This window comes from Aedes albopictus, chromosome 3 (genome assembly GCF_035046485.1).
Source record: "Aedes albopictus strain Foshan chromosome 3, AalbF5, whole genome shotgun sequence".
Taxonomy (NCBI): domain Eukaryota; kingdom Metazoa; phylum Arthropoda; class Insecta; order Diptera; family Culicidae; genus Aedes; species Aedes albopictus.
The window spans coordinates 363510938-363533902 of NC_085138.1; the positions used below are offsets into that span (position 1 = coordinate 363510938).

Genomic DNA, 22965 nt, shown 5'->3' on the forward strand with positions numbered 1-22965 from the left:
GTCGACCGTTTCATTACTTTCATCATCTTATCATTTTTTTCCTTCTCTTCGATTAAATAAAATAAATGTTTTCTTGATTTTTTTCTGCTGTTTCTCATTTCTTGGTTTATTTTTCGTTTCCATCATTATTTCAACTTCATCCAAATTTGTTCTTTGATTTCCGACAATCTGCACACCTTTTCCCATTTTCCCCAAACCGTAACGTTACATCCAAAAGCGCTCTTATCTTGCTCCAGACTTACTCGCAGGCTCACCGGTTCATAAAGTGAGCTTATCATATGATGAATTGCTCTACCAGCCCGCCCTCGCCGAGTCCCACTACTGACTGAAGTGTATTAGGTATTGTCGCACTCTGGAGAATGAGTAATTATTTTAACCAGGTAATATCGCTTCATTGGTTTCAGTCCTCCGGTAGCGATTCTCGCGAGCGGAACCGGTCCCCTCTTAAAAGAAACTGTTCAAACATAATTTCGTGTCTGGAACAAGTGTAGATCGGTCGACAAGAAAACAGTGGATCCTGACTGTGTTCCCCAGAAGTTTGAAGCCCCCAAATTATGGTGATTGGTGATTGGAGCTGATTCTATTGCTGAATATTACATTACACACCAGTTACAACCATGACGGAAGATTCGAAACATGGAGGTTAGTAGGCGGAGGCAGTTGTGGCATAACTAAGAAACTGGTGTTGGCCAACAAAGTGCGATCGTGTGAATTAGTACCTAGTGGATATAACTGTTATTATAGCGGTATTGCAGCGTAAATATGTCGTCGAAAGCGAGAGTAAGTGTCGCGGGGTTGACGTCGATGGTCTAGCCGGCAGGTAGACGGCTGAGAACTACCTTAGTTGAGAGTGGGTGACGTGTGTCGTTGTTGCAGAATAATTGGGAGCACTAAGTTCTTTGGTATGCATAAGCGTGAGAATGTATGCAAAGAAGTCTGTGAATCGGCATTGTAAGAATAGGTCGGGCAGAAATGTGACAATGTATGAGGTTTTTTTAAACGATACACGTTAAAAATTGAAACACGAAAAGTGACAATTTTTACATTAAATTGAATCATGAGAAATATGGTGAATGACTTCCCGACTAGAAAATTTTATCAAGTTTATATCATATTGTGTTATGATGTTATAATATTTCTCTATAACTAATTATGTCTAGTTTATAGATGCAGGATGATGTTAAAGTACCTAAAAGTGTAACAAAAAGTACACTAGTCTAATAACCTGTTTTGTTATAATCATATCAAAATTATAACAAACTGAGATATGAATTTTAGCCTCAGGATTACTAGTTCCTATTAAATTTTAATACAATTTTGTAACATAACATTTCAAATGTCGAAGACTTAAGACTAAATTATAACACAATGAGTTATTAAGCAACATTTGTAACATAATGTGATATAATTGAGTTATGGTATTTTGAAAACACCAAGGATGTTGAACATGATTATATCACAATCAGATACACTGAAACCTCCATTTAAGTCGATGCATGGCTGATCGAAAATATTTTTTACCGTACAGGCAATGACTAAACCATACAGTTTTATATTTTTTGACAAATCTCCTTTGTTATGCGAAGTGTTAAAAAATATAAAAGTCTATAGTTTTGTCATTGCCTGCATGGTAAAAATTATTTTCGATCAGCCATGCATCGACTTAAATGGAGGTTTCAGTGTACACTAGTTTATAAAATAAAATGAAAGTCGTGAACTTCTGTCAACGACCAAAATTTTTGAAGCATAATTTAGCACTGATTTCGAAACTGGCCTTCAAAAATTTTTAAGTAGAACAGTTTTTGAGTTTTAGCTTAATATCGAGTTTTACAACTTTTTAAAATATGAAATTTAATAAAATTCAAATATCGTGCGTTTTGTTCAACCAATTTTAAATCTTTATCCATAAATTAAAAGCTGAATATAATACCATTCGAACATCTGAATGCAGGTTTAGCGTCAGATTGTTGAAATTCAAGATATTGGCGAGTTTTGGGGACGATCTCCTTAAATTTTAGCAAAATTTTCAAAAATATATGAAGAAATGTATTTTTTTTTCAATAAGAAGAAAACAATTTAAAAATTCTTTCTCAACGATTATTTTACATGTCATATGTAGGCAAGTTACAGTAAAAAATTCAGCTCAATCGGAGCATTGATAACGAAGAATTAAATATGTAAAGTGAGCGACTTTGCTTAAAAATAAAACAAAAATCGATTTCAAATCATCAACCTTATATGGAAAGTCGAAAAAAAAATCCGCTCTACTGTAATTTTTTTCCTTCGCGTTTTCGAACTCAGGGCATGATTCTACACCAAAAATGATCATCAGCTTACCGAGTTCAAAAATGCTGTAAACTAGTGATATCAATATCAAAGTTTTTGAGGAGTATGTTTTATAGTTGTTACAATTTTCTAGTCGTGTTAGGATCCTAGTTATTCAATTGTACATACATTTCACTGTTTAGCAGATGCCAGATATAGTGATTTTTTCAACACCCCTTGTTCATTAAGGTCATTTTTTACCCAAATCGGGCACTACGTCAGCCAGCTGTTTCCAACGTGATGCATTAGGAAGGTTAATTATTCATATTTGTGTCAGGGCCCAGACAGCCGAAGCAGTTAGCACCGAGTATTCCTCAAGTCATACTGAGGATGATGGGTTCGATTCTCGATTGATCCAGGAACTTTTCGTAATGAATATAAGCTTGAGTATCGTCGTGCCTGTTACGCGATATACGCACGCAAAATGGTCATTGTCAGAGGAAGCTCTCAGTTAACCTTCACGTACCCGACCCCCGACAACTCATTTTCAAAATGCTGGCATTTTGTCAATTTTCATCCGATTTTTTTTGAAGTCACCCTTAATCGATCATAAATTGGTGCTAGTTAAGTACACTCAAGTGGCCATGCAATATCCGAAACCATTCCGGGTATATTCCGGATTGTGCTGGGGTCAGGGGGTTGCCAAAATGGCTAAAAGTGATTATTTCGTGTGCTATTGTGTTCGAACCATCGATTTTCAGCGAAATTTTTGTTGCGAACAGTGAAACACAACTGCAATAATCAGATTTGAATAAGTTGACCCATCCGGATCACCGTGACAGGTTCCGCGGGGCCTCATTGGGGACACTTCTGGTTTTCAACCTAAACATGGCGTGCGACATATCAATCTTCATGATTTCGAATGACTGAGTCAGGAACGATAGACTGAAGTCTGTATCAACGAATATGGCCACCCTGGAACGTCTAGCACAGGTTCTACAAGGGTGTTATCGGGGACATTTCTGGTTTGCAAGTAAAACATGCCGTGCGACGTATCAATCTTCATGATTTCGAGAGAATGGGGCAGACAGAATTGACTGAATCAACTGATGTGGCCGCTCCGGTACGCTTGAAACAGATTCCGCGGGGGCCTCGCAAACACAAGAACACACGAAATAATCACGTTTAGTTATTTGACAAAACAGACTTTTCCTCCACTCCTTGACCTCTGTAATTTAATTAAAACTGTGCAGGATAGTCTGACTTTTGCGCTTGAGGAGCCACAAAGCAATTAGTTACGGCCATTAAATGGTTGACGATTATTTTGAAATGTGTATTTCAATTAACTTTAAAATATAAAAAAAAGAATAAAGGTAGGCCTGATTGATATTTCTAAAAAAAAAAATAAACATGTTAGGCGTTTGAACACCCCTTAGCATTACTGTCATAGGAATCAATGACTTTTAGCTTTTCAAGGATTGTTTCTCTCGCGATTTTGAAGTGATAAAAAACGAATAATCAAGCAGGCAAGAAGCTGAAAAAGTATAAACACACTAACTACGAGTTAGCATATAGGATGATACTTTTATTTTTTACAAATATTAGAATTTAATGGACTGAGTTTTTTCACTTCGAAATTGCGAGCAATAGGGCTGTATAAGCTGCTGATAGGCTGCTCAATGATCAGGTTGAAGAAGTCGTCATTAATACACTCAGCGAAGTATACTACCGAAATTCATCAAAATACTTTTTGGAATTTCACCGTAACTATTAAGTATGAATGCCTTGTGAAAATTGATAATGCTTGCTATGACCATATAACATAAAATCAACTTTTATGAAAAAGGGGGTCTCCAGTTAGCCTAGTGGTTAAGGCTATGGATCGCCTATCCGGAGACTGCGGGTTCGATTCCCGTTCCAAATTTTGTCGACTCCCTGGGCATAGTGTACCATTGAACTTGCCTCACAATATACAAATTCATGCAATGGCATGCAAAAAAAGCTTTTCAATCAATAACTGTGGCAGTGCTCAAAGAATACTAAGTTGAAGCGAGACAGGCCAAGTCCCAGTGGGGACGTAGAGCCATAAATAAGAAGAAGAAGAAAAATAAGAATCCTATGAAAAGAGCAGAAAAATTATGCTGACTGGAATCGATGCATGAACGTCGAGATCACTGAACTCGTGCCCAACCTACGCGGCTATCGACGTTTGAGAATATCGTGTTGCTAAATGTGTATAAATACCAAGCTGTGAGTCGAATATGCATCATAAAGCTACCTTATGAAATTCATTCTAATCATTATGAATTAGTTAAAGGTTAAAGTTAACAGTTAAAGTGGTACTTTTCAGCACTGTTAAGAGTGCCGAAAAGTAGTACTTTTCGGCACACTTATATTAGTATCGAAAAAGTGAACTATTTTGCAACGTAATTGCAAAAATACTTTTTCACTGTAAAATTTCCAGTTTTGAACGAGAAAATTGCATTCCAATTTTCAATGATAACGATTATGATAATGGCGACATCTTAAACATTAAGAGAAAACAAACCATCATCTGTATTGAAAAACTCAAAGGCAGTTTTTTCGCTCAAATTTCAACCAATGCACAGTGGTCCACGAACCAGATTTACGGGGAAAGATGCATTTAGCGCTTTCAAATGAGTTTTTAGACAAATATGGTCTTCTACAAAGTTGTTCCTAATAAAAGGCCCGCTTTATCTTTTTTGTTTCAAATTTCTCATCAAAGTTGTCTAAGAACCATTTTTAGAGCTTCGAAAAACGCGCATTTTCGTGAGCTGAGAAAGTTGCTACGTCATTCCGCTCAAAAGATATAAATGATTTTCTAGAAAAAATAGGCATTTTCAAGTATTTTTTGCTTGAGTTACAAAAATAACACCCCTCTAATTTTTTGATAAGTTTTATAACAACATTTCTTCTTTTGAATGCGGGCATGTTGTTTTCCCCAACCCGTCATATCACCTTTTGAAAAAACTATGATTTTTTTTAAGAAAATCACCTGTAACTATTGAACCAAAAGAGATGACGACCATCTCAGCGCACGAAACGACGCGTCTTCAAATGCTCTACAAGTGTTTCTTGGGCGGCTTTGATGAAAAATCGAAACTGGAAAAGTTAATGCCTGAAAACCGGTTTTTCTTGAACCACCCTAAGCTTATTCAGAAAAATATCTCTAGATCGGTCAATTTTAAAGTTACATAAAACTTGTTTTCAGCAAACTCGCTCCAAATTGATAGATCTACAACTTTCCGGAAGAATGTATATAGTTACTCTTGCAAATAAATTAGTTTGATTTCCAATTTCTTTGAAAATATGGACCACCCTAATTTTCATGCATATTGGAAAGAGGGCCTTATAATTAGAAATAACTTTGTTGAAGACCATATGTGCCTAAAGATCATTTGAAGGCGCTGAATGCATCTTTCCTCGTAAATCTGTTTCGTGGACCATTGTGCAATGATACAGTGACCGGCACAAAAAAGATCCACCATATAGTGATTGCTGTTTCCAGTGAAAAATACATGCAAAAATGATTAAATATATCCTTTAAGGCCGGACGGGACGGTGGTTGAATCGTCCGCCATTGCTCTGTTGTTAGTAAGATTCAAAGCTCAACTTCTACTTCATATTATTGACTAGAAATTTGATCGTTCATTTGCTCACTTGTGGTGCACAATCGACTAAAGTTTCAGCTTCGTCAGTGCAGTGGAAAATGATATTTGCTTCCTCAAAGTCGCGAGGCAAATTGCTAGAAAGAGAGGGAAGATAGGAAAAATTACACGTCGTCCCGTGCGGCCTTAATGAATGCGGAAAATTGCTCAAAAATTGGGTATGACAGAAAAAAGATCCACTTAGCAATTAATTCTGAAACTTCAAAATTTCTTAATTATCGATTTTTGCGGCTTAACCAGCCGAATGGAAGTTTTACTTTATTCCAAAAGCTAGACTTTACATATACTGGCGTGAGTGGGAAATGGACAAATTGAGGTGAAATTTGCGAAAAAGTTACTCGTCCTCTCGGTGAGACTCGAACTCACGACTCCTACTAGTAGGAGTCGCAAATTTCACCTCAATTTGTCCATTTCTCACTCACGCCAGTATATGTAAAGTCTAGCTTTTTTCAAAATTTCGCCAAATTTTCAAAACATCACAACAGCATAAACCAAGAAGCAAAAATTGTGAAAATTTGGCGAAATTGTGAAGTTTTAGAATTAATTGCTAAGTGGATCTTTTTTTCTGTCATACCCAATTTTTAAGCAATTTTCCCAATCTTATCAGAAATCATTTTATTCCTCAAGAACCAAATATTTATCAACACAGATCACTAAAACAATGTAAAATGAATGAAGTGCATTCATTGAAAGATACATTTTATCATTTTTGCATGTATTTTTCACTGGAAACAGCAATCACTATATGGTGGATCTTTTTTTGTGCCGGTCACTGTAATAACAATTTATCACTGCACTCTGCTTGCCATGTTGAAAACAGTGAAATAATTTTCAATAGTGGCTTCGTTAATAATACTGCTTTTTAATAGTTTTAATTCTTCTTAATTCTTAAGGGTTTTGGTCACCGTTGAGTTGTATATTTAGGGATTGTTGATTTTGTTCGGTGAACAAAATCAACAATCCCTAAATATATAGTTTTAATTCTGCAATAAAATAACAGACTTTATTTTTAAATTCATTGAGGAATGTAAGATGATTAAAAACATTATTGCAATCACGAAAACATGTGGGAAGCCCTCGGGCGCAAGGGTCTCCCTGAGAAAATCATCGGCCTCATTGAAGCACAGTACAGGGCATTTTCGTGCAGGTGAGGCAAGGGTGTATCATATCACCGCTACTGTTCCTCATCGTAATCGACGAGATCCTGGTAGGTGCGATTGACCGTGACCCAAATCGTGGATCGCTGTGGCAGCCCATTACCATGGAGCACCTAAACGACTTCGAACTGGCTGATGACGTTGCTCTCCTAGCTCAACGGCGCTCTGATATGCAGAGCCAGTTCGATGATCTTGCCAATCGTTACTCAGCGGCATGTCTTACTATCAACGTCAACAAAACCAAATCGTTGGATGTAAACACGGTCAACCCTTACAGCTTTATGGTAGCTGGACAATCAGTGGAGAATATTGAAAGCTGCCAATATCTTAATAGCCAAACGGCGGCCGATGGCGGCACCAAGTTGCACGGATCAGGAAGGCGAGGGCTGCTTTTGCGAGTCTAAGAAATGTATGGAAAAACAACCAGATCGACGTACCAAAATCCGAATTTTCAACTCGAACGTGAAATCTGTGCTGCTATCGCCAGTGAAACCTGGTGTGTATCAGTGGAGAACACTCGACGGCTGCAGATGCCTGCGGTATATAATTCGTGCATGGTGACCTCACAATTGGATCTCCAACGTGGAGCTCCATCGTTGATGCCTTCAAAAGCTGATAGCGACAGAAATTCGAGAGCGAAAGTGGAGGTGGGTCGACCACACTTTACGCAGGGGCGGAAACGAAAACTGCAAGCAAGCGTTAGATTGGAATCCAGTAGGAGATCGCAGCAGAGGCAGACCCCAGAGGTTCATGGCGGCCCAACCTCAAAAACAAAATCAAGCAAGTCGACAGAAATTTGACCTGGCCACAGGTCAAGGCGATGGCTGGCAATCGCCCAGGATGGAGATCTTTCAATTCGGCCTTCTGCACCATCGTGGGTGCCCAAGCAGTGAATCAAAATTCAACCATCGCGCAACAATAACGACAATGTCGCAACCTGAATTTGTTGCGACATTCTACCCAATGTGACATAGGTTTGTCCCAACTTGAACAGAATAGGATAAAGATCATGCACCACGAGTTTAGAGATTTTTAACCCTGGCATAGTGATTTTCGAGCGGTAACTTCAAGTCGGTAAACACTGCAACGCTGCTGAAGATGTATCATCAAAAAGTTTCGATTTTGGGTTGGTAAGAATTGATTAATCACGAGTTGAAAAGTACGCAACAAATTCAGCTTACATTTTGTCTGCAACAAAAATTTTCGAGATCATGTCATTATCTGTTACCAGTTGGGATAAAGAGTAATCGCTGCGCCTTCTTTGTTGTTTGTTTTGTGCCTCTTTTGTCTGACAATTTTCTTCACTGTGCCCAAGACCCGGATTACGGTACACACTAGCTTTCTAAATAATCAGGAGCGCCACCAAGAATTTCAAAAAATGATATTTAGTTCAAAACCAAAACTTTGGGCATAATAGTATTATAGTGGGTTCCCTAATATTTTCTAGCTAACAATAAGCTTATTTTCTTATAGGTCCTCCTCCTCTTCTTGGCGTAACGTCCTCACTGGGACAAAGCCTGCTTCTCAGCTTAGTGTTCTATGAGCACTTCCACAGTTTTTAAGGACTGTTCAATTTATGAAACGGACAACTTGCTTGTGCGATATCTTTTTTATTTAAAAAAAATCATTATTAATTTTTTGCGTAACTTTCTATAGCTATTCTCAAATGTAGGAAAAATATAACATTAAGCAAAATGTTCTTTATTGCGTAACTGGAGCAGTTTTCATAAAACATCAATAAAAACCTATTTCTCAAAATTCGACATAATTTTCCACATACTTAACATGCAAATTTTCATGAAGTTTTTAATGAATTGGAAGCTTACACTGTTCTACTAAAGGTAAAGCTCAATAGTTGATCAGTAATAATGCACCAAGCAGGCTCCAGCTTGATATAGTGAATTGTCTTGTTTACATAGAAATTATTAAAAAATGTTCATTCAAGTCCTGTGTTGCAATAACATCACGGATTCGGCTAAAAATTTGTCCAGAGTAGTAGAATATTGCTCTTTGAATGATACAGAAGAAAAAATAACTTTAAACTGCATTTTTTCATCAAAAATTTAATCCATAAAGATGGTCATATTAAAAAAATCATTCTTTTTGCTCCATTGATGCAGATTTTCGACTCTAGCGAATCTTGTTATTATATATTTCCAACAAAGTTGGTCCTATATTATTGTACACCTTATTTAATAATAATCGGATGCAAAGTTTTTATTTCCAACATCATTGTTATGCAAAATTTGCATTATTTAGCATTGTTATTTGGAAGAACCATCAAAGAATGAAACTGTTTTGATTACTGTATATGTATTGGCGCACAGTAACCAAACCAGCAATGCTATTAAGAAGCAGTTTTCTGCATTTTAAACCACATTATTCCCACTTTCGACTAGATGCATAAAAAAATTTATTATTTAATATTTTCATGACATTTTTGCTTCACAATTGAATTTCATTCAAAAAATCGAATCTAACTTGAGACTTTAATATCTCAACACTTAATTTTCCAATTGAGTTTAAATTTTGCCAGAATGTTAATTACTCATGCTGCTGCAGCATGGCATATACTTTTCTGGTATTAAAAACGATATACCATATGTGAACAGTAATTTTATATTTATTTTCGATTTTCAGCAATCGAAAAATTCACCTCATTTAACATCTGGCCGATTTTCTATAAAATAAAACTATTTTTATTTGATTCAAAAATGATTACTATAATGAGAGATGATGTTCTGAAAAACGAAGTAAGCGTGGTTAAATTTGAACTACGCGTCTTCTTTTTATAGCCTTATAAAGTTGTCCGTTTTATAAATTGAACAGTCCTTAACTGAGAGCTTCCTCTGTCAATGACCATTTTGCATGTGTATATCGTGTGGCAGGCACGAAGATACTCTATGCCCAAGGAAGTCAAGGAAATTTCTTATAGGTACTCTAAATTAAGCTGAGCTATGCTATTTCAACAGGACAACATTCAAAGAAACAGTTGCAGATTCTGATTGTAAGGTAATGGCAGAAAAATTATGATTAAAGATTATTAGAATGATTACGTGTTGATCACAAAACATGATCAAAGTAATTTTTGAATAAAATGGCTATACGGATCAAATTTTCATAATTATCTTCAGGATCTCCTTGATGAAGTCCTCAAAGGATTAATCTAGAAATAACTATGTGAAAACTCCTCCACATACTCTTTCGGGTTAAACTACATGAGTAAATCTTCAGTGATTATCCAATGCTTCTTATAGGGACTCCTCAAGCAATAAGGCTAAAGATTTAGCCAAGAACTTCTCCAGGAATGATGCGAAGAATTATTCCAGTAATTTTTCAAAAGATTAATTAAACTTAATTAATTAATTAAAGTTCCTCAGAAAATCTTCAAGATAATCAATTCTCCCAATTCAATTTTTAAAGCTATTCCCTCGAGAATGCCTCCACAAATGTCATCAGAGAACTCCTGATATACTTCAAAGAGTACATTAAATCTTCAACGGAATTGCTGATATGCAATGCATTACACCTAGTGCGATCAGTATTGACAAAGAGGGATCAAAATGTGCACTATTACTGCCAGTGTTATCCTATACAAGTTAAGCAGTGCATAATTACTGGTGCTTATTTTCGGACAGATAGACCTAGTTCGTCTGCGCCTTACAGACTTCCTCGACACCATTAGATATATTTAAACAATGTTACCCACAAAATACGATAGCTTTTCATTCAACACTTTGTAATAAAAAAAAATCATACATAATAAGTTCTAAATATGTCTCACCCTCTTCCAAATCCTTAATATTACGAGCATTTCAAAGTACATTTATTATCTCCTCAAAACCCAAGCGAAGTCATCAGCCACCAAAGGATGACATCTCATCAGTCATTTCTCAGAATCACAGAGGTTCTGCACCACAGAGGTACTGTAATCAACATCAACGTTTTTCAATTTCACCCCCGTTTCCCCGCGACAACAACGTTTTATTGAACCCACGATTCCGCACTTATCGCAGAAATCCCATTTCAATTTTCAATGACTTTGAGCAGATAAGCGTGGGTGTGGGCGACGTCATACCGTCGACAATTGATTACGGTCACATTGTCGGTCATTGTTAAGTGTCAATTGTGGAGCTATTGTAAATTTAAAAGTCGGTTTCAGTATTGGGAAAAGGCTAATTAAGAACGCCTATGCAAGTGGCAATTTATGAGGCAAGTGTGAGGCTGCCGAGGTGCGTGCCGTCGTCAAATCACGCTTCCCTGAACTAGATAAGATACGGTTTGTTGAGGTATTACGAGGAGTCTTCTTTCACTGTAGTTAAACTGTAAATAAAATTGGAGCGGGTGGAAAAAAGTTATCTATAAAAATGTCAAACAATCATTGATAGGGGCACGGGAAATACCGTCATAATGGAGACCGTAGCATTAATAAACAATAACAGTATTGGAACGCGCGCGATAACGCAACCTCTGATCACCAATCGCAGGTTGATTGTCAACCCTCAACCGATTAGACGAAACAATAAAATCGTTATCGGCTTGCCCAATAGCGGATTAAGTCGTAAATTTCCTTTCGTTCGTGCTGCCCGTGCTGATAAGAAAATACCTAAAGGAACGATTCTCTAAGGCTATAGAGCACCTGATCAAGTCACTTGCGACCACCTGGATCTGGTGTCAGCTCTGTATGATGACCACCAACAACCAACGAACAGGTTGAATACGTAGCGATCAGCTAACAATGCTGTTCAAATTGATACATCACTCCAACCTGAGCGATCTCGACGGTGATCACCAAACAGAACTCAGCAAAGAAAACGAGTGTGGACAAACAAGATCACCGCAATCTACTCTAATGGATGGATGATTCCTCCACGGCTGAGGTTCAAAAACACGGTGCTTTGGCGCGAACTACACTGAAGTTTTTTTTTACGCGGTTTTTTTTTACGCGGTTTTTTTTTACGCGGTTTTTTTTACGCGGTCCGTCCTAAAAAAAAACCGCGTTATTTCAAGACCCGTCGTAAAAAAAAACCGCGTTATTTCAAAAACCGTCGTAAAAAAAATCCGCGTTTTTTCAAAAACACGCGTAAAATAGTCAGCACCACATCTAACGTGACTTGACTTTTTTTACGACGTTTTTTGAAATAACGCGGTTTTTTTTTACGACGGGTCTTGAAATAACGCGGTTTTTTTTTACGACGGGTCTTGAAATAACGCGGTTTTTTTTTACGCGGTTTTTTTTTACGCGGGACCATTACCGTCGTAAAAAAAAACTTCAGTGTAGTTAGATGCGTACTGTGGCGCGTCCCGGACTCCGCTCGCTCACATCTAATCAGTCCGTCAATCAATCATCGCCGGGTCCCCGAGTATGAAGTCCGCTGTCTTTTGGCCTACGGTGGATGGACGTTCGCCGCCGCTGATAGGAACGAGTATTGCCTCTTCGGTCAATTATGCAACGTTTGCCGAGAGAAGTAATGCAACCCTGTCGATAGGGTGATAGGGCCACTCAGACACCACCACCATGGGGTGATATCTCACACGCTTTTATCAGTTGTTGTTTTGCTAAACACCTCTGTCCGATGTCGATGGCGAATCAAAACACTAATCCGGTGCATTCTTGTTATCTCGCGTTTCAGAGGTCGTGCCGACCAATGGTGAAGCCAAGGACGTGGAAGGAGCCGATGTCAAGGTACGTTGATTGATCGTGGGGGAAGGCATGTTTTCAGAGTGTTAATATTTTTGCGTTTGCAGAAACTGAAGTACCCGCGATCGATTCCATTCATCATCAGTAATGAGTTTTGTGAACGGTTCAACTACTATGGCATGCGAAGTGAGTAGATTGATGCAATAAAGGTTTGTTGATTTGGGGTTCATGAAGATCTGTAATTCACAGCAATTCTGGTACTGTATCTCACTCGGAAGCTGGATTATGACGATGACACAGCAACGGTCCTGTATCACTCGTTCACTACGCTGGTTTACTTCATGTGCGTCATCGGAGCCATCATTTCGGACAGTTGGTTGGGCAAGTTCAAGACGATCTTGTACCTCTCGATCGTCTATGTGTGTGGTAGCACGTTGATCGCCATTGGTGCTATCCCGACCTTGGACTTGGATGCTCGGGCAATGACGGTTGTTGGATTGCTGCTGATCGCAATCGGTTCCGGTGGTATCAAGCCATGCGTGGCAGCCTTCGGAGGAGAGCAGTTCAAGATGCCGGAACAGGCGAAGTACCTGGCTCTATTCTTCTCGATGTTCTACTTTGCCGTGAACTCCGGATCATTCGTGTCAACCATGATTACGCCTATTCTGCGAGAGGACGTCAAGTGTTTCGATTCCGATGATTGTTTCTCGCTCGCTTTTGGAGTACCTGGAATCCTCATGATCACGTCGATCATTATTTTCCTGCTCGGAAAACCACTGTACAAGATCACTGCTCCGGCTGGCAACATGTTCATGAAGGTGTCCAAATGCATCTGGGTATGTTCAAATTGTGAATTTTCCTCTTACGCAATACTAATTGATTATTCACCAACAGACTGCGATCCGCACCCGCTCCAAGGAGAAGAACGTCAACCCCCGCGATCACTGGCTCGACTACTCGGAAAAGCGCTGGGGTCAACAGCTGGTTGATGAAACCAGGATTCTCCTGAACGTGCTGCGCCTGTACATCCCTCTGCCGGTCTTCTGGGCTCTGTTTGACCAGCAAGGTTCCCGTTGGACCTTCCAAGCCACCCGTATGGATGGGGATCTTGGATTCTGGACCATCAAACCCGATCAAATGCAGGTCATCAACCCGCTTCTGATTCTGATCTTCATCCCCCTGTACGAAGTGGCATTCTATCCTCTGCTGTCACTTATTGGAATCCGTCGTCCTCTGCAGAAGCTCACTCTGGGCGGTATCTTCGCCGGAGTTGCTTTCGTGATCTCCACGATCGTGGAAATTCAACTCGAGGGCACCTACGCAGTGATGCCACAAGGAGGTGAATCACAGCTGCGAATCTTCAACGGAATGGCTTGCGAATACAACTTACGAACGGACGTCCCGAACCACGAGAACTTTGTCCTCAAATCGATGGAGATGTTTGAGGAAAAGTATATTGCCGTCAATGGAAATAAATCCTTTACTTCCACCTTCACCTCGAATACGCCTGGCTGCGCTGACTTCACCGATACTTTCGAATTGGAAGAATACAAACAGATCTCCTACCTGGTCAACAACCGCGATGGCCAACCGAATCTTTTACGTTACGAAGATAACACTGACAAGTCATCCAAGGGCTATCCAATGTTCCGAGTACTCGGAAACACCGCTCAAGATCGACCATTTGCTTTCAAAGACCTGGACGCATCACCGGTATTCGATCGACACAGCAACACCACCTATTTCCATGACATCGTCGAATCCTATCCATCTCGGTATGAGATCAGCGTAGACGGCAAGACTTTGATGGAGTATTCCATGAGGCTCGGAGGTGTATACGCCTTCATCATCTCAGAAAGCGGTAATGACATCGTAAGTCCTCCTAAACCATGTTCTTCAACAAAACGCTAATCCCCCCCACTCATTCCAGAAAGCTGAAGTGATCGTCGTGACGGAACCGAACTCGATCAACATGCTATGGCTGGTGCCCCAGTACGTGGTGATGACCCTCGGCGAGGTCATGTACTCCATCACCGGGCTGGAATTCTCGTTCACCCAAGCTCCGGAAAGTATGAAATCGGTCCTCCAAGGCTGCTGGCAGCTGACGGTGGCCGTCGGAAACCTGATCGTAGTCATCGTAGCCGAAGCTAAGATCTTCGAGGCACAGAAATGGGAGTTTGTGCTGTTCGCATGCCTGATGTTTGCCGATATGGCGATATTTGCCGTCCTGGCGTACTACTACAAACCCATCCCGATCAAGAGCTACGACGAAGATGACGCAAACACAACGCTTCCTGTCGAAGACCGCAAGGAGGATCGGGGCCTGGAGAATCCCACATTCACCAAGGGTGAATAATTCGGATGCTCTCGCCAGTGAGATTAAGTTTAGACTGTTGTACAGTCGCAGTTATATGTTAAGCCTTATTAGCGAAATAAATTCCAATTGTTGTAGAATAATATAAAATAACAAGTAACGAAGTGATTCATCTTCACGAATATGAACAAAGGTTCATCCATCACTCCCGGCCAAGTTCCAATCCTCTTCCGCATTTTGCAAAACACGTCTCTAATTGCGAGCCCATCCCACCCAAATCATGCGAGGCGTCATCACCGACTGACAAGCCAGTTACGACGAGTTTCCTGGGTTCCGCCGTGTTGAAACGTTTGTTTTGATCACATTCGATGGTACCTATACGCTTGATCGGTTCTATCCAAATCACGTTTTGACATCGACGTCGTATCGTCTTATTTAGCCGGAGGTAACAGGTAGGGTGCGGGCACCGGCTTTGGCCAGTCTAAGGGAAATCATTTTTATAAAAATAACCAATAATCCAATGAAAACTACCAATGTGTTAAATGAAAGGTTTCGATCTATACTCTATTAGAAAAATGCGGAAATCAAGCTAATACTTGATTTTTGTATTAAAAGTGGCACTGGCCAAAATAGAAGTCTTGCCGCAGTTTTGGCCATATTCTTAGCTTTGGTTTCTATTTTGGCCAATCACGTGTATTTCTTATGGGAGTGGCCAAATTAGAAACACCCTGGCCAAAATAGATATATGGGAGCTGATTTTTTAAGGAAAATTATTTTTTTCTTCCAATTTTTAATCAAAATGTATGGTTTTAACAGCTGCAATCATATTATTATATTAGAATCTACTAGTAAAAAATAAATGTATGCCAATTTAGATCGTTACAGGCTGAATACCGCACTATGGCCAAAACTCCGGGCTGGCCAAAACTGAAGCTTCTACCCTAGCTAGTTGCCAAATCACCGCATCACCTTCCCTCTCCACCTAGGAAAGGTGAATTATATCCTGCCACGCGGGATGGTGCTTTGTTTCGGTTTTATTATGCGAGTAACTTTATTGCATTGATTTGCTTCGAATCAGTCGTTTTGAAAACAAAGTTCTTTGTCTGCACTGCAGCTCAGACCTGGCAGATTTATCGAAAAATCACGCATTTTAATTGTTCAGTTTGTCAAGTGCAAGCTAGCTGCATGGTGAAAGGTGCAATCAGCTGTAAAAATGAGCTGACCTTGAAATTGTATTTGAAATCATCCAACTTGAAATATGATAATGAAAAACACACGATTTTCTAATATGTGTGATAAGTTATGAGTTTAGTTATCCTCACATCACTTTCTGTTTGAGGAGCCTTCAGAGCCAACAGAGGTCTGTTGCAGTCAGTTTGGCTTTCTATTCCGCAGAGTGTGGCCTGTGGCTTAGTTGGTTAATGTACCGGTCTATCTCAATTCATCAATTAATAAACACTTTGTATATTCTTATAACAAGTACCAAAGGAAATCTCGAAAATAAATCGTAACCAAACTTCTGGCCTGGACAAATTATTGGTCGATATCCTAGAAGATAATCACCATATTACAATAACTTTCAACTGTCTGAATAAAATTTTGAAGTTTGTTCTAAAATGAATGAAATAAATATCAAATGCCAAGTAATTTTGTCTGATTGTCATATGCGGTTACAACAACAGCCACACTGGGAATAAAGGATGGCTTCAAAGCGTGTCATCAATCATGTTTTAAATAAGATCCAAAAAAGATCTAGATATTGGTCCAGCTTACAGAGCTGTAGCATATTTTATTGCTAAACGATTGATTTCAAATTTATGTTTTTGTTTGAATGGATCAACCCTTTCGAAACTAGCGAAAGTTGAAATCTTGGAGCTCTATTTTCTCCCATGTCTATTTTTTGGGTAGTGAGGTCATCGCCAAAGAACTTGAGTGATTTAATTGAAGGAATTGTCGGAAGAACTTCTAAAGATACTCGTAAAGATACACCTGGAGTAATCTGCGATTCCAATAAAACTTTTTGGAGAACTCATAAAAGTATATATTGTTTTTTACAGTGTTGGAGCAATTGCCGAATATACTCTTGGATAAAGTCTTAAAAAATCTTCTAAGGCAGATGAAGCTCCTAGAAGATTTCTCAATAGAACTTCAAAAAAAGTTTCTGAAAGAACTCCTCATAAAAAATCTGCATTTACTTTTTCATCACATTTTCAAAAAAAAAATGATGCATTTGACAAAGATACTCAAAGTATTTCCTAGAAAAATGCTGAAAAATGCCGATGGGCGGCATATTTTTTTATTGTTCAAACCTTATATTCATTGATTAGATAAATTCATATTTGTCTTTTGAGTACTGTAGTTTTTTGTGAAAAAAATTACATATAATTTTTCCTTGACACACAATCCTACTGAACTGAACTTCTATGAACTTGAAAGTTCAAACAAACTTCCAAGTAGCATTTTAAGTAGCTTTCAAGCTGCATAAGAAGCTTACAATAAGCTTGCCGGAACTTGCGGCTCATCGTTAGCCTCTTAAGCAGCCAGATAGTTCCATTCGGAACTTTATCTAAACTTCGTGGAACTTGAAAGTGCAATTTGTCGACGGAAGCGGAACTTTAGGTTACTTGGGGGGCTTAGAACCACCATAAAGCCAAAATAAGCGGTTCTAAACACATGTTTTTTTGTCTTTACAACGAGATTTTTAATGTCTGGCTAGTTTATCTCGGGACCAATGCACACTGGCCACGAGCGAAATCTAGCAGGAAAAAACTTCTAGCGTTTTGGGAGTGTATTATTTTTGAGTTGGTGTCTTCGGAGGCTTATATTTGTTTAACCTGTACCGTAATCCGGGGTAACATTGATCAACATTTTCGATTTTTCATGAATAATTCTCTTGTTAAAGCAAACATTACATGTTTTATAATTTTAGAACAAGTACAGGCCCTCTGAGTATGTATTAGGCTACTCGAAAAAGTAATGTAAAACATAAAAACATATTAAAATATGCTTTTTAATCTAATTTTTGATTTTGTTGATTTGGAGTAACATTGATCATGTCAGTGAACAATATTCGTTTGTGTTGAAAATACCCTTATTTGCTAAATTTGGAGTCTCTGATTTCAATTATGTTTTCCAAATTCTTACAAGTTATGTACGTTTTGAGTTATTTTGGGATTAAAATCCTTTTAACTACGAATAACGCCTAAAGGTAGGCAATGGCTTAAGGAATTGATAGCATACTTTGAACAAATCGTATATTTTATTGTAAAAGAGCACTTGTAGGTATACACGTTTCATTTATGGATTCCAACTCTAGGATATCATAATGAAGTTATACAGTGACTTCTTCCCGAGCAGGAATGAATAACTGCCACATAACTGGAGCATACCAAAGTCAGGTATCACACCAAGACAAGCTATTGGTCGGTTATCCAGGTATTGAAAATAACTTATTTTGGTATTTTGTAGGTATTGTTAAAATACCTCAACGAGTTATTGGTTTGGTGTTAAGAACTGCTTGAGGCATTATTCAATTATGGAGAAATCGCTATTTGTATGGAAAAATCTCCGATTATTATTTAGGTATTGCCATACCTGATGTAATTATTCACGCGTTATGCACAGAATACACACCAGTTATTATTTTAGGTATTTTACCTCTTATGCAGGGCTACTTAATATTTCATTCAGGTTGTAGGTATTCCACACCTGAGTTAGTTATTCTTTAGCTATTTTCTCCTGCTCGGGTTACCTAATATTGTAGTATTCATACCAAGCATGCATGTTCGACAATGTATTTCATTGCGCTACGGAACACAGTTAAGGAAAAATTGAATTATTTCAATGTTTATGAAATTCAATTCTCATGAATTCCATTCATTTAATAGCTAAATAGTACGAAATACCATTCGTGAGCAGAAACTGATTCATTCAAAAATGTTTGTTTGGACATTTCATGAGGTCGGTAAAGCCGATCAATATTACCCCGCTGATCAATGATACCCCGTTTTACGGTACTTTTATTTAGTGATGAAAGTTATTTGGTAATTTTACCACATAGGTAGCTCTTCGGTTCAATTTTTTTTTTGTTTCCTATCTTAGATGTTTCCCGTCTTCTGCAAGACACCAAATTGTGTGACTTTCAATAACAAAGATGTATTAAAATTCTAAAAACTATATGAAATAAACGTTTCTACAACTATTTTGAATGTTATTTGTAAACTTATAACTTATAACACCCCACACGTGTCAATCAAAGCAGCCTGCATCTGATGATTCCAATTTAACAATTTTTCGGTGCATTTATAAAGGTATTTTGTGCAAAATAGTAAAAATTACTATGATTTTTACTAGCAGTTAGATCTAAATGTTTGCCGGAGGTACAGTTTGGTGTTTTTGAGAAATGTTGTTTAAAAAAACGTTGTTGTATAGCTAAATAATTTTAAGTGAGAAGCAACTCTTTATTCCGGAGTGGTCCTGCCATTAGATCATGAGTTTTATTTATGTTTATCCAACACCCTGATTACTTAAAATGGACAATTTGTGTTCAATTGTCTTGCGCACCAGCTTATGGAAACAACAGTGCTCATATATTTATTGGTCGATTAGAAGAAATTTTTTTGAATGGTTTTGACCCTGTGTGAGCGACTTATTCAAAGTGCAAAGTTTGGGAAATTATTACTTTCAATCGACCAATAAATATATGAGCACTGAATGATCAGGGTGTTGAGTAAACATAAACTCTTAATTTAAAAGTAATTCGTCAGAATCTAATGGCAGAACAACTTCATAATAAAGAATTGCTTCTGTTTCAAAAGTATTTAGGTACAAAAATATCAATACATAAAAACAAAATATCTTAAAAACACCAAACTATACCTTCGGTAGACTTTCAGATGTAATAGAGTGGTACAAGGATTGGTAAATTTAAAAGCAAGCATCAAATTTTACCGAAATTTGCAACTATTTGAAAATAAAATGCTAGTGAAAATCACAGTAACTTTCACTATTTTGCCCCAAATATCATTTTAAATGCACCTAAAATTTGTAAAAATTGTAAAGTAAAAATCATCAGAAGCAAGCTACTTTTATCGATACGTGTGAGTTGTTATAAGTGATCAATTCACAAATAACATTCAACATTGTAATAAAAACGTTAATTTCATGTAGATTTTACTATGTTTAGTTTAACTTTGTTATGGAAGTCACACAATTTGGTGTCTTCCGCGACTTAACTTACTTTTTCAGGTTCTATTACTTTGCAGATAACGGGAAACCTCTAGGACGTAAAACAGATGTTCTGTTCTTGCTCACTTGTAATAAGCTTGAAATAAGAAGCTCAGGTGCGTTGGTTTTGTTTACGAAGATATTTGTGCGCTCAAAATCGTGAGTAGGTACCAAAGTCGGCCATTGTGGCGGCCATTTTGGGATTCTAACAAGTCTGTCCTTAAGTGTAAAAGTATGTCCTTAGTTCGAAAACCTATAGGAAAAAACACAGAAGAACGGAAATTTAGTTCGGATTTCCTCAATGGCGGTTTGACATCAATTTTTGTTCCTTTCAAGGCACAGTGATGAATTTTCTGTATCTCACTAACATCTTATATTTCAAATGTTAACGCATATTGCCAATTATCTTCTTCTTCTTCTTCTTCTTCTTAGTGTTCTTTGAGCATTTCCACAGTTATTAATTGAAGGGCTTCCTTGGCCTGCCATTGCATGAATTTGTATATTGTGAGGCAAGTACAATGATACGCTATGCCTAGGGAGTCGAGAAAATTTTCCCGACCGGAACGGGAATCGAACCCGCCGTCTCCGGATTGGCGATCCATAGCCTTAACCACTAGGCTAACTGGAGACCCCATATTGCCAATTATATATTATTCAAAAATTAAATATTACAGTTTCGTTCTCTTCGTCATGAGCTGGCTTTAAATCCTTCCCAACCAAGCTGAAATATATGACCAAATTTCAAGCAAACTGGCCGACAAAAATCCCTCATGACGAAGAGAACAAACCTGCCGATAATACCCTAATTCATTCCTATAATAATTCTTCATGAAATTAAAAAAAAAACTATAGAGATCGTTCTATAAAATCACGTTTACGGTATTTTCGTCAAGCTGATGCCAAAAACTGTATTACATTACATACACTCAGTTTTTTTATTTATGGCATATGATTAGAAATAAAATTGGTGGACTACAACGCAAGATATTTGAATTTGCACTTACGGAAAATTTCAAATGAACTCTTGAAGAGTTCTCAAAAATAGCCCTGAAGAATTTCCCGTAGGAGCTTCTACAGAAATTTCCAAAGAAGGTTGCGAAAGCGACCCTGAATATAGGATCTGGGACCATTTGGGCAGGAGGACCTATTTTGGGCACTTGCTGCTGTAACTCAGTCAATTCTTAAGGACAGACTTGTTAGAATCCCAATATGGTCGCCACAATGGCCGACTTTGGCACCTACTCACGATTTTGAGGGCACAAATCTCTTCGTAAACAAAACCAGCGCACCTGAGCTTCTTATTTTAAGCTTATTACAAGTGAGCAAGAACAGAATAATAAAAGGCATTGTTGTTTGAAGCTTGCTTCTTGAGATTTGTGCGTCTGAAATTTTGATGCACTGGTGAACCGGGATTTCAAGACGTTTGTCCTTAACCAATTGGCATGATTTTTGGGACACGGCGAGATACGTACAGTATCTAGCCTTGCACAAAAAACTGAGTTTTAGCAGCAAATGCCAAAAAAATGTCGTCTGCCCAAATGGTCCCAGAGATTTTTTCCTGAAGGATCTTCTCGAAAACTCCTGAAACCATTCTCGAAGGGACTGCTTAGGGTGAAACAGGATGCATTTCCTCATTTTTATTTAATTTTCATTGAATAGCAATATTTTCAAACTCGATTTCTATATACACATTTAGAGGAAAGATAAGGGTATATTTTGATTTTACCAAGGATGAAAAATGAACATGTGTATCAATTTTCCAGAAACCACGTTTAAACGAAATTTAGAAATACATACTCGATTTCTGAAAACACAACTGATAAACATTTCTCCTCAAGAAAAAAATGTGTTACATTCTGATCTGTATGGATACAAAGCAACTTTAAATTTGTAAAAGTCTATCTCAATTTTCGCTTAGTTTTCTTTTTCATTTTCATTCTTATTTGATCAATTTATTTTTTTTTTCTTTCAGTAAGCGCATGCTGAGATTGTCTGTATATTCTCATGCGCTATCCTCTCAGGAATCCCGGAAAAATATCTGGATGTATTAAGTGTCAGAATAAATCCTAGAAGGAATATCGGTATATATCTCTGAAAATAATCTAGAAGGAGTCCCGTCAGAAATTCCTCAAAGAATTCCGGGAGCAGTTCATGAAAGAATACAAGCGTAATTCCTGAATTAAACTCAAAAAGTGTCTGAAAGAACCCCAACAGAAGTTTAGCAAGAAATCCCAAAAAGGATTCCTGGAAAAATCATCTGGGAAAGATTTCAGGTTGAATCCTCGAATTTCATAAAATACTGCTTGTATCAGTTTAATGAAAAATCAATGATAGGATCCCAAAAGGTTTTATAAAGGAATTCCGCAGGTGATCCTTGAAAATATACCTGAAAGAATTTCAGAAGAAATCCCTGAAGAACACCCGGGAAGAATCAATGAAAATATCCCGGTAGAACCTAATGAATTAATCCTGGTAGGAATTCTCGAAGGAATTCTGGAAGGAACCTAGTACAAAATGCCAGAAGGAATCCCGAAAGAAAACCCAAAAATAATTCCAAAGAAATCCCTAACTAAAGGAATCCCCTCGATTTATGTCACAAAACTAATGGGCTACAACTGGCATTTCGTGACAGCTGCATATGAGCTACACATGACGTTACTTTTTTTCTTCCTC

At 37.9% G+C, this 22965-nt stretch overlaps 2 protein-coding genes across 3 annotated transcripts in view; one reads left to right on the forward strand and one right to left on the reverse strand.

Moving 5' to 3' along the window:
- LOC115267763 (uncharacterized) overlaps positions 1-22965 on the reverse strand; it is a 67581-nt gene that overhangs the window by 16292 nt on the left and 28324 nt on the right. The window lies entirely within an intron of this gene.
- On the forward strand, positions 372-15222 carry LOC109428856 (peptide transporter family 1). Of its 2 annotated transcripts, none has more exons than XM_029875014.2 (6): positions 372-642; positions 12745-12797; positions 12860-12938; positions 13002-13588; positions 13647-14624; positions 14683-15222. In XM_029875014.2, the coding sequence occupies exons 1-6, from the start codon at positions 618-620 to the stop codon at positions 15106-15108; spliced, it is 2148 nt and encodes a 715-aa protein (XP_029730874.2). In that variant the 5' UTR covers positions 372-617; the 3' UTR covers positions 15109-15222. The 2 variants fall into 2 exon arrangements, with proteins under 2 accessions (XP_029730874.2, XP_019560234.3); XM_019704689.3 differs by lacking the exon at positions 372-642 and adding an exon at positions 12401-12579.

What these genes read in the sequence shown, in the direction of transcription:
- LOC109428856 (XM_019704689.3), top strand. Translation starts at nt 12,477, where the DNA reads ATGAAGTCCGCTGTCTTTTGGCCTACGGTGGATGGACGTTCGCCGCCG. An exon ending in TGCAACGTTTGCCGAGAGAA is followed by an intron (nt 12,580 to 12,744) that starts GTAATGCAACCC and finishes CTCGCGTTTCAG; the next exon opens with AGGTCGTGCCGACCAATGGT. An exon ending in TGGAAGGAGCCGATGTCAAG is followed by an intron (nt 12,798 to 12,859) that starts GTACGTTGATTG and finishes TTGCGTTTGCAG; the next exon opens with AAACTGAAGTACCCGCGATC.